This window comes from Dreissena polymorpha, chromosome 4 (genome assembly GCF_020536995.1).
Source record: "Dreissena polymorpha isolate Duluth1 chromosome 4, UMN_Dpol_1.0, whole genome shotgun sequence".
Taxonomy (NCBI): Eukaryota; Metazoa; Mollusca; class Bivalvia; order Myida; family Dreissenidae; genus Dreissena; species Dreissena polymorpha.
This window is the reverse complement of record NC_068358.1, coordinates 97557478-97570564: the sequence shown is the minus strand read 5'-3', so window position 1 is coordinate 97570564 and position 13087 is coordinate 97557478. Positions and strand designations below refer to the sequence as shown.

At 37.0% G+C, this 13087-nt stretch overlaps 1 protein-coding gene across 2 annotated transcripts; it reads right to left on the bottom strand.

Annotated features, from left to right (window-relative positions):
- Window positions 1-8105: 8105 nt before the first annotated feature.
- On the bottom strand, window positions 8106-13082 carry LOC127878905 (oligoribonuclease, mitochondrial-like). Of its 2 annotated transcripts, none has more exons than XM_052425439.1 (6): window positions 12886-13082; window positions 11511-11594; window positions 10693-10770; window positions 10338-10558; window positions 9473-9526; window positions 8106-9031 (listed from the first exon to the last, which is right to left on the bottom strand). In XM_052425439.1, exons 1-6 carry the CDS (start codon window positions 13042-13044, stop codon window positions 8959-8961), a joined length of 669 nt encoding a protein of 222 aa, XP_052281399.1. In that variant the 5' UTR covers window positions 13045-13082; the 3' UTR covers window positions 8106-8958. The 2 variants fall into 2 exon arrangements, with proteins under 2 accessions (XP_052281399.1, XP_052281400.1); XM_052425440.1 differs by lacking the exon at window positions 12886-13082 and adding an exon at window positions 12624-12857.
- Between the last annotated feature and the right edge of the window lie 5 nt (window positions 13083-13087).

Here is a 13087-nt window from a genome sequence, read left to right as displayed (position 1 = left end):
TCGTTCTATTAATATGCAAATAGAAATCTTATTTTATTTGAAACAAATATATTCTCGAATGACTTTCCAAAAGTGAAATCGATGCCACTTCAAATAGGACCCTCAGGATTCGGTCGCTGCGTTATACGTTTCCTATGTCAATTGCGGTCCGGTATTGTTCAAATTAACGAGGAAATGGCCTCATCAATATGCAAGGGATTTAGAAACTAAATCTCTTGTTTTTAGAGATGCCGGAATTTCCATGCATATGTAAAGATGGAGACATCGATAGATAGGTCCGTCTGACCGCTAAACACGAAATCTAGCTCTCGACAGATCACGATTTACTTTACACTTGTGTTCAATTTCCTGCTGATTAAACTTCCATGAAATCATCAGGACATTCATTCAAATAATATAATGCTTATTTCTAACATCAGTGAGTTTAATATGTTGTTATTTTGTTGTTATTTCAATTCCTTTCTTTCGTTAATTTTGAATATAAAATATTCCATAATCGCATTTTGGCCTTATACACGGGCAATCGTGACTTTTTATATTGAATACAGTGTGTTCTGTGGAGGGTGATGGTCGTAGGCACACATGCATATTAAGCATATGAGGGCTAGTGTAGCCCAGAAAAAACTCGCCTGAATTCACATTGTGAAAATTTTTAGAGTACTGTTAGATGGGAGATATAATAGCACCGAGGTGTGAGTGTGTGTGTGTGTGTGTGTGTGTGTGTGTGTGTGCGTGCGTGTGTGCGGAAGTGGACAATATCGACCACATAGTTACCCGCCAGGGGGGGGGGGGAGTGCGTTGGATGCGTTTGCACCCAATATTTTTCGGCGTAGCTGTATTAAGCCAGCTTTTCACCTTACCTGACCTTTGGAAGTGTCCAATAAAATTCAAATAAAATTTCCCGCGGCTAGGTACGAATGAATACACTTCATTTATTCCATTGGCTGATTTGAGTATACCACCAGAACATTGGCAACATACCTGCGTCTTTGTAACACTGTTTTACTGCATGAAACAATTTTATCTCTAATGAAAAGGCTTAATAGATAAAACAGTTTTACACTCAATTCTCGACATCAATACAGTTTGTGCGTGCACCTTTTATTTTCAGAGGATTGCCATCGCAAAAGCGTCTATACTTAAAGGCTATGTTCTCATATTTAGTACTTACTTCCATATTCCTGTCAACATGTTAACATGTAAAAGTATAAAGAGCAGTGGAAGCGAGGCCTCATTGTAATGCATCGCATTTCAACCCGCGAGGTATCGGGTCAATTCGCGGCCAGTGTGTGAATGATAATCGTTAAATATATATAAAGACGCTATCCGTGAACTAGGTGACCTGGGAATTTTTTTAGACCAGAAATATGTTAAATGAAGATATTCAGCAATATAATTATCAGGGCCGTACCCAGGATTTTTTGACTGGGGGGGCCCAACCGGGAAGGGTTTGGGAGGGTCTCCCCTCCCTATATACAGTCAAACCTGAATTCAGCGGTCAGTCAAGGGAAATGATCAAAGTGACCGTTGTCCACAGGTGACCGTTGAATTCGGATCACAATTTTAAGAAAGTCGGTCAGTTGGTAGTATTACTACGTCGTTACCCCACCCATTCGTTTGCATACAGTGTAAAACAAATGCTCATTGCATTAACAAAGCATAATAACAGCATTAACTTACGCGTGTACATTGAATAATAGAGAATAATATCTTTTAGATTGATTTAATTTCATATTGTTAAATTAAACAATGACTTTATCAACGCTGATATAATTTTTTACTCATGCATCTCATTCATTCAGTAAATAAAGCTTGTCACGTTCCGTTGACGTCACGTCCGTAAAAGTCTAAAAAGCGGATTCGGTGTCATAAACCGATAGTACGGTGTAATTGTACCGTTCTAATTCAAAGAAATAGCGGTCATTTAATTTAACGATAATTACTTTCAACAAGTCATAAACTCTGATATATTTTCTTTTGAAGATACCCCCACAATTATCCCCGGAAAAGAAACCTTCTCAACACCATTAAATTGTTTACTCGCAGCGGGCCGCTTTTATAATATCATAGACAATTACCGCTTTCAGACGCTTTAAACGCAAAATAGACGGACAAATAATGTGCTGTGTTTTTAATTTCGCGACTCGAGACGACTGACGCGTGACCGTTAATTTCAGGTCAAACATGAATTTCGGAGTGGAATATAGTGGCCGTTGGCCGTTATGGTAAGGTGGCCGTTAAATTCAAGTGTAATATAGAGTGTTTTTCGTCGGGGGGATTCCAGACTGACCGTTGTCTGCAGGTGACCGGTAAATTCAGGTGGCCGTTAGGTCAATTTCGACTGTATATACTTTTTTTAATTTGGCACTTTGCAAGGTGAATTTTAATGCTTATAAAAATGGTGTTTTGTGATACGAATTGATGGAATATAACAAGTAAATCAGCACATTTCGGAAGTCTTAAGCTTTAAACATTGGTGTGAATTCACAACAATATTAAAAGCTTTAGATTTCCGAAACTTACAGGTTTAAACTGACGATTATCCACATGAACTCTCGTATTGCTTCCACCATTTTTTTTCAAAAATCAATAACGTCACAGGTTTTTTTCTCTGATCTTTTGGGAAAGACCTTGCCTTTTTTTAAGGAAACAAATTGCGCGAAACGCCTAATTTTGGGGGGAAATAATGAAAGTCTTAAATAATCAATTAAACATATTTTTCTGTTTTCAAACAAATTCAAGGCAACAGATAATTTAATTATACAATATTTTTCTACACTGGATCAGGTTAACTTATATAATGAAATCGATTTGTTGTTTCAATTTTCTTTTTTTTACCAATGAGCCATTAATAGGTTGACATTACTCAATTCTCAGTACTCAATTATCAATGCGGGGAATCACGTGGTCAGATTTGATAAAAAATGGCCGCCGAGACCTCGATTCAATGGGAAATTGAGTCTTCAAACTGGTACATCTACTTTATTACTTACTTGTTTTTAATCGGATAACGCCTATCATAGGGCCAGCCGGAACCGCTTTCGCGGGTTGATCTGAGTGTGGAGGTAACTCATGAAATATTTCGCGATTTCCTGACGGAAAACTTTTAAAGACTCAATTTCTCCATCGAATCGAGGCATCAGCGGCCATTTTTCTGCCAAATTCTTATCTGTGGCTCGGCAAATTTATTAATCTGTTTGTCTTTTCAACAGACATGTTAACTATCTCATCAAAGTCTTTTTCAGTGATTTCCTTGCAAAAATGATAAAAACTAAGTTTAAATACCTTTGTCAGTGTTTTGTTTCGGTTCAAATTCAGGGCCCTATCTCAATGTAAAAAGTATATATTGGGACCTAAAAGTTCCCAAATAAAAGGTTTCCAAAAAAAAAAGTTAACTTTTATAGAGGAAAAATACGTCTAGGGGAAAGGGCCTTCTCAAAGAAGGAAAAAAAACCTGCATTAGCAATTATCAGACCATATCCTACAACCTCCTGTAGCAGTTGCTTCCATTTGCTGCACTTATCAAAATACATGTTACATCAACCATCCATAGATGAAGCATTCATGATCACAATGGGGGACTGATCGGGGATGTGTGTACAAGGCGATAAGAAAACATTGCCTAGGGGCTTATCTCGATTGGCGAGCGCTTATCCCCTTGTTTATCAGGGACAATAAAACATAGCTGCTCTTTTGTTTTGATGGAAAAGTGTACTGTGGGCCCTTGCACGAGAGAAAAAATTGCAGTGGGCCTATCATTAAAAAAAATCATAGTTCGACAGCCAGCTGGGGGGGGGGGGGGGCCCGGGCCCCTGGGCCCATGGCCTGGGTACGGGCCTGATTATGGTATGTCAATAATAGATTCTTAATGTGTTTTCAACAACACGATGATAAATATTATTTTTGATTTATTTAAAATAATTATTCCACCATATTGACTAATGTAATAAGCATGAGCGCGATGATCCTCGATACTGTTAATAATCGAATCAAATAGCAATGCCCGACAAACCACTTAAACAGGTTTGTTCGAAGAACGCGCCTGATAAATATGGATACTTCGCGTGTGGCCGGTTGACTCATATGGTTTTATTTCACTTCCATTCTTCTTTTGGTTTTCTGTTTTGTATCTATAGGTTTACGACCAGCAATATGTAATTATGTAAAATAAGCCGCGAAAACTCCGCATAACATCCCGTACTGCGTGTAATGCAGCTAAGAACTGCACAGAAAAAGACATTCGCTATCCTTGATCTCATTCATTGAACTATCAACGCCGTATACATACATATCTTTTTTAAAAGATATTTCTTGTTTGACGCGTAAAAAATGTACTATAAGTTGCAGCCAACTTTATTCGACGCAAAAACGGTTATTTCTCTTTTCCACGGAATGCAGTTAGTCTTCGTATTTAAGCGTTACAGTAATGTTGAAATCAATAGGCTACCGACAGGTCTCCATATAATTAATTTCTCGATGAGGTCATTTCCAAAATAGCTCCACATACAGAACTTTCCACAGTGTTTTAATTATGTCAAATTTTGCAATTGAAAATATGCCCTACTCTTAAACAGTTATTAAAATTAATTTAAAACGCTATAACATATATCAGGAAGACGTTAACGTTTAATGTTCATGAACTGTGACGGGTCTTGAGCATAATGGGCCAACAAGTCCATCTTTATGCTAAGGACTTTGAGGCCATAGGGCCAGCAGTTTGTGGTTATAGGGTCTTTATGGAGCCTTATTTGTTATATGTTTCTGAAATTCGTTTAGAAATAGATAACTTATTGGTTTAAAATAGTTTAAAAAAAAGTAACCAGTTAAACCATTTTGATATCTGTTTAGTATTGATGCAGATTATAGAAGACCCAGATTTGATAATCGGTGTTTGCTGAACAATGCACTATTAGCACGTTTAGAGCAATGCTAGGCCCCTGGTACTATCCATAGTAGCAGACAAACAATTGGTCTGAAAAAGTCAAATATTTCCTTTTAATTTGCTTGATTTATCTGTATCTGTTTATTTGTGATATAGGCCTCCGGGCCCCTGACACATATACATATATATGACAATTCATGCAAGACAAGGGTGTGTGCACAAATGGTTGGCATAGTATATAAACATATTGTTGAGTGGTGAACAATGCTTAACAAAAGCATGCTACAACATTATACAGTTGCTGCATGTAGTAGAGCAAAAGGATTTATATTCACATCTTTTCATCCGAAACACACGCATTCGCACACGCACGCACATTCACACATGTACACAAATATATTTATTTATATGCATACATACACATATACAAATGATATTGAGTATATTTACGATACATAACGGTATAACCCCTGTATATAACCTACACAAATCTAGGAGCCAGCGAAAAGGATGCTTACGAGTTGTATAGCTGAAATTAGGTTATATAGGTAGGGCCTACAGTAAATTGACAGAAATTGTATACCGAGTAGTAAGCCTATCGAAACGAAATATAGGCCTTTCTCAGTAAGAGACTACATTTTAAGCATAAGTACACTTTTACATTTATTTGAAAATATAGTTAGTCATGAGGCAACCCTCAAAATAAGGTTATGTCAAATATCAACAATAAATTTTCGCGTTTCAAGTGCTTTAACAATGTAATAAGCAGTTTGTTTTATTGTCTGTTCATTTTTGCTTGACAGCATTATAACCAATTTATGTATATTTGGGTCTATGAAAAATTTACGTTGTATATATGTTTTTCGTATATCCTGCAATACAGGGCACTTAAATAGAAAATGTAATTCGCTTTCTATTTCACCAGTATTGCAAATTGGACAAAGCCGTTGTTCTCTTGTTATACCGCGATATCTGCCTGTTTCGATTTCTATCGCAAGGGTTCCAGAACGAAGTTGGGCTAAACTGCGCCTAAATTTGCGCAAACATAGGGTGTCTAAGTATGATTCGTGTTCGTATTGTGACTTAATATGTTTATATAATTCTAGATTCGGCGATGTATTAACTATACTCCACCAGTTCTGTAAGTATTGGGACTTTGCCCTTTCTCTGAATTCATTTATAAATTTGCGTGGGGTTGGGACATGCTGGTTATTTCAAATGTAATGAAATCCATGTGTGCTAAGTAAGTTCTTAATTTCATTAGCCCAATTAAAGTAGAGGTTTAAGTTTGTGTTCAGTAAGAAATTATACCATTTTTTACGTATCTGGTGTCGGGCATGCTTATTATTTTCAGCCAGTATTTCAGGCATCGAATTTGTGAATTTATAACAATAGTGTAACAACCACAATATCCGAGGCTCGTGATATTTGATGTTTTTTCATCAACACAAAGGTACCGTTTGCAGGCATGTCGGTGGACCGATTCGATACATTTATTTTCTTTAAACCCCCAAATTTCACTTCCATGTAATAAAACAGGACTTATTTTACTGTTAAAACAATTTAAAGAAGACCGAATTAGATAGTTGACCATATTTATACAATGACGATAATATGCCATTCAAGGCACGCTTCCCCTTAATTGCATTTTCGCTAGCCATTTTATTTAGCGAAAGAGAAGGAAAGAAGCAGACCCCAACGTAGGTAAAGGACTGAACAACGTCAATTAAAGAACCCGCATAACTTCATGATTTAAGAAAGGTAGAATATAAGAATGGTAAAATACACCAAATGTATCAAGATTCCAATAAATAATGATGTTTATACTGTTCTTATTGTTGATTTTTAATTCTATAAATTTGTTGTTGCATTTGTAAACAAAGTGTGTGCGCGCATACTAGTGTCGGGTTAAACATCGTATAAAATAGTGTATTTCCGTGACTGATCGAAAAAGGTAGTTATTGAAAAACGGTAGTGGGTAATTCATGTATGTTATATCATATTTATGTCCATCAGTCACTGAGTATGGTCAATGAAAGTCAAATTTCATACAAAAATGCTCACCAGAATGCAAGATTTTACGTTTCATTTTCAAAATTTTCTAATGAAAATTCGCACCCCCCCCTTTCAAAACCCTGCCTACGGACCTGTTAGTAACAATTCTTAATAAATTTTTGGGCATTGTGTTTTCTAATGAGAATATTTATAAAGTATTTTTGTCTTTTGAAGTCTATAAATACAATGTTACTCCACAAGATGAACGAGTTACCAGCACGACGGTTCCTATTAATCACCGGGGCACGATTTTAACAAACTTGGCAGAAGACCACCTTGCCATGTAACATGCTTATTAAATACCAAATATCAGGGCCTTGCGGTTTTAGATATTGTTTGAAGGTTACACTAGAGACATATAAGGAGAGTACGTAGCCTCAAGGGCGGAGCCAATTTTTTATACCATGGGAATGATTGTTAGCACTCTTTGGAGAAAACGACCACATGATGTTACATAACGAACACCAAACACCTGAACGTTGAGGTTTCAGAGGAAATGTTTTTTAAGTGTATATTACCGGGGTATTTAAATGCACGCAAACCCAGGTACCCACGGAGTAACGCCACGAAACCAGGTTTTCAATGTTTAAGAGATTAATTTAAATAATTGTGCAATTCACGCTAATATAACAAGGCTATTGTCAAGCAATATGGTCCCCTACCGGCTCCACCATTGTCAGAAATTCCACCATTTTCAGAATATATTTTTTGGTTGCCATAGCAACCACAATTTTTGACGTAGGAACAAAATGAAATGACGTGCATAATGTCCATATTGCCATCTATCCATGTTCCAAGTTTCATGAAAAAATATTCAGAACTTTTAAATTTATCGCAGGATCCAGAAAACCACCATTTTCAGCAGTATTTCTAGTCTATTTGTTGCCATAGCAACCCGAATTTTTGACGTAGGAACAAATGAAATGACGTGCATAATGTCCATATTGCCATCTATCCATGTTCCAAGTTTCATGAAAAAATATTAAGAACTTTTAAAGTTATTGCAGGATCCAGAAAAGTGTGACGGACGGACGGACGGACGGACTGACGGACGGACAGACTGACAGACGGACGGACAGACTGACAGACGGAGCGCAAACCATAAGTCCCCTCCGGTGAAACCGGTAGGGGACAATAAGCAGGATACATGTACAAGCCAAATAGTACGCATGTTCGGCTCGTCGTTTTAGACAAAAACCTTTTACGTTTATTTTTCTAAACAACGCAATAGAAACAATGTTATCCATTTTAGACCCTTGTGATATGATTTAAAAAATTATGAACAGAACCACTATGCGATAGTCGCCTAATGATCATTCCGTTAAAATTTTATGAACGTCTATCTTACGTTTAAAAAGATAAGTTTCAAGCAAATTGTTGACGACTGGCAACGGACACCATACAACGACGTATAGCCACCCAAAAGTATAGCTCACCATGAGCACTTGATCAGGCATCTAAAACACAAACATCAATACATGCAAACGTCTTTCAGATGTTAAATAAATGTAAGTTAAGATATTTATATAATATAGACTGTTCAAATGTACAAAACAAAATGGTTCATTCATTGTGCGCTGTTTTATGTTGACGTAATTTAACCTAATGTTATTCAGCGATGCCGCGTGCATGCAAAAATGCCCGTTGTAGTTAATTCCTTTAAAAATGATCTTATACAAGGAAATTCAATGCATAAACTTTGTTTGGAGAATAAAACAGAGAGTACCTTTAACTCGTTTACGTAAATTTACATTGGTCCACTATATTTTGTTGATTAATAATTTACGGAAAAACACTATCATTTCTTTCATCACTCTTAATTTAAACTAGGCATTTCAATTTCAGTCCCTTCTATGAACATACAGTTATGTTGCATTTTTATATAAACCACATGTAATGTTGTATCATAAGTTTCTATTTGGGCGAATTACCACAGATACTAAGTATACAGCATTGCAGTCACGTTTTGTTCCAAATATTCAAAATCAGTATGTTAGCCGATAATTGTTGCGTGGCTGATGTCATGTTGGTTTGAATACATTTTGTCTGTAGTAGCGGAGCTCTTCAATACTCTCCTTTATGTCATCCAGCGCTCTGAAATAATACCACCGAACGTTACATACGAACCGTGCTTTTGAAAAACGAAGCCTACTGCATGTGCGAAAAGTGCCGTTTCATATTAGCCTGCGCATTCCGTACAGGCTAATAAGGGACGACACTTTCCGCCTTAATTGGCTTTTCGCTAAGATAAGAGATATTTTAAACGAAAATTACAATAAAAGCAGAAACTTTCGTCCCTGATAAGCCTGTGCAGACTGCTGCACATGCTTATCTGGGACGTTACTTTACACACATACATTAAGCCCGTTTTTCCCACAGCGAGGAGAGCATATTTTAATAAACATAAATTTATATACCGTTAATTAATGCTAATAGCACATTGATTCTTATATCGATCTTACAGTTGAATGCATTACAAGGATACTAAGCAATTTATAATCAGTGTAATATATTTGACTCATGTAATGACTGTACCTGTGTGAAAGCTTCTTGGCTGGTGCGCTAGAGTATTCTAAAGGAAACCAGCGTCTGAAACACAGCAATATACTAGAAAACCATGAAGAGAAGCGATGTCATTATTCTTATTCAGATTATATGAAAACAATATTTTGAGTAAATAAAATAATGACGCCGTTTAGAGCGTTCTTAATTCCACACGAAAAGACACATCAATTGATTAGATTAGTGTACTGGTACATAGAGAATTATAATTTCGCAAAGAACAATTTTTTTTAGTTATAATGATATACCGGCCATCCGATGTTTTGTTGTCAGCAACATTTGAATGCATTTGGATGATATGTGTCTTGTTCTGAGAAAACTGGGCTTAATTCATGTGCGTAAAGTGTCGTCCCAGATAAGCCTGTGCAGTCCGCACAGGCTTATCAGGGACGACACTTTCCGCTTTAATGGTATTTTTAGTTTTAAGGAAATCCCTCCTTACTGAAAATCAAGTTTAGGCGGAAAGTGTCGTCCCTGATTAGCCTGTGCGGACTGCACAGGCTTATCTGGGACGACACTTTACGCACATGTATTATGCCCAGTTTTATCAGAACAAGACACATATGTACTACACAATGCCCAACAAATGAGCCTCGTTCTGGCAAAACTGGACCGAGTGCATGTGCATAATGTGCCATTCTAGATTACATTGGATTTTTACTCAGAAAAGACTTCATTAAAACGCTGACTGCACAGGCTAATCTGGGGAAAAAACTGGGACATACAAGCATTAAGCCACGTGGGACGGCACTTTACGCAGAAGCATTAAGGCTCATTTTCCCAGAACGCATCTCATATGTACTACACAACACCAATAAAAATGGCGAAATCCCTTTACTTTGAAAGCTCTTTTACTGTGCTGACATCTATGATGCGGTAGTGAAGGTGCCCGGTAAAGCGAGGCATGTACTTGACGAGGAAGCCGCGGTCCGCATGCACAGAGTTGCCTCCGAGCGGCGCCGTACGCTGCAACGTGTGCTCTTGGACGAACTCCATCATCCGGTCTTCCGCTTCTGTCAGTGAAATCTTGCTCTTCCTGACTGCTTCTGTTAACCCTGACTAGAAAAAAGATAAATAAACACATTTAGAGGAGGACGAATACTTAACTGTTACATTAATGCTTTTTCATATAGACAAGGGACATTTATGTACACATGTGCACGCACTTGTACATTTTTTTTCGTTTTACCTACCTCTCCGTGATGTTGTGTGCACCATGAATCCATCCCGTTAAGAACCTCATCTGGCTGGTGTATGACAAGGTCTTCTGACTGAAATAACAAGGTAGATAATCTAGACCCAATTAAGCGTCTGTAAAAGTGTGTAATTATTTGATCCTCGTTCTGGGAAAATTTAGCTTAATTCATGCGCGTTAAGTGTTGTCAAAGATAAGCCTACTATATAAAGTCCGCACAGGCTTATCATGGACAACCCTTTCCTAAACTGGATTTTCTTTTAGAAGAGACCCCTTTTATATATATTTTTTTAGCAGAAGCGGAAAACTTAATTATAAGAAGTACAACTATTAACCTGATTACGCCATTTTATTTCGTTGACCACACAAGAAGATCATAAACAGAAATTGTATAGGTATGTATATGAATCAATGTACGCCATTGAATTAATATTGTTAAGTCTTATGTGGTTTGCAAAATGTCGTGAAATCAGACCATAATTCTTTAACATAGTTTTATAGTGGTCTCACTTTATATACCAGTTTTTATGCGAGTGCCACATTCATTTGAAAAACGTGTTTGCAAATATTAATTTGAGCATTTTTTGCATCAAATAAGTAAACAAACAACGCCAACGCTTCATCAATATGTTTACTTGCTGACTTTTTCAAGGATTATACAAGAAAGTTGATGCCTTACTTAAGTCAAATGAGCGGCAATGAAAATACCATCATCCGGTGGAACTTATCATGGACAGCATATAATTTGGCACTTTTTTTTTTATGACTTAGTCAGACTTTCCAGCTGCAACGGATATAAAGTCAGTGTTAACTCACCTCAGCTACGATATTAAGATCCTTGTCTGTGACAATGCATGCCATCTCGAGAATGTGATCTTTGTCAAGGTCCAACCCTGACATCTAAAGAAACAAAATGCCCTAATTTGATATCACATATATAACTGCAGGCCCTATAACAAGTAATGATTATTTCTACTTTACATTCACGTTATTAACTACAATCAATCACAGAGGCGTCGGAGCTGGGGCGGCTGGGGAGGTGACTGCCGCCGCAATATTTTCTGCAAAAATGAAATTTCGGCAAAGACCTTTTTCATATTATTTTTTTAATTTCAATACCCGTATATTTGAAAATATCTTTACCACGAAGCAAGGTAATCACGCTTTCGTGGTTATGACACGTGTATTGTTGTCATCTCCCGCCTGCGGTAATCTACGTGTCAATTATGTTGTTAATTAATCGATCTCTTTTACAACGATAATCTTTTTATTTTTAAGTAATTAAACCTGGGAATCTTTAATTTTCGGTATGATCAAAGCCTTTGCTTCTTTTTATTAATATAAGGAAAGTATGGCATTAAACAAATGTGCCGATATCAAATAGTCCTTACCGGTAATTATCACAAAATTAAAGATACCTCAAGATACCTGAATTAATTGCAATAACTCAAAGTAAATCAATAATTCTAAACAACTTATTTAATGTTTTTTTACCACTTTTTGTGTCATTTCAATATGTCTACTCCAAACCAACAAATTTCAAATTTCCAAAACGGAATTTCGGGAAAAAAATCCCAAAGAACGTTCTTTCAACCCACATGATCCCAAGTGTTGTGTCGCGTGCTACAAAGTACTAACTGCGACATTAAGAGATCAATTCTCCATCGTCTGTCTGTCTGTCACAACTTTTGTCATTCAGAATATTATGCCTGCATTAGACGTGCATAAGATCAGGTATTAGGCATAAAAACGCACCAGAATGCGCCATTTGATGCTAAAATTTGAAATTTGTTCCGGGGGAGGCCCCCACCAACAGGAGGGGGATACCCCCTCCCATACCCACCCCATCCGCTGCCCCAATGTCAATTTGCTTCCGGCGCCCCTGCTACAGCCCCCAAACTTTGTCGATAATGGTAAACAACTGCGTACCTGTAAAGTGCAATCTAGCCTAATAATGTAATATATCATCTAGTAGATGTGGGAAAATTAAATGATTTTTTTTGCAGCGTGTTAAAATAAGAAGGTTGGGGACTATTAAATGTGCGGAACTTTATATTATTGTTGACTGCATTGATCAGACGGGAAACAATAATCGCGATAACTAGAGCTACGAGCGAATATCACGCGAGTCAACATAATAACGAAACTAATGGGTACGAAGCTTTGTAAAAGTCAATAGGCGCTTGCTTACCTCCAAGTCCACCCAAACTATTCTGTCTTTTTTGTCGTCAGATTTGAATCGCTTTGCAGAATTCATCCCTGATATATTCAAAATATTCCTTTGAAAATAATATCGAGTGAAGATTGCTGTAAAAGTGTACTTTGTTCGCACAAAAATGCTTTTATACATGATCACACAGGCGCTTGAAGGCAACAAACCACATTAAAGTAAA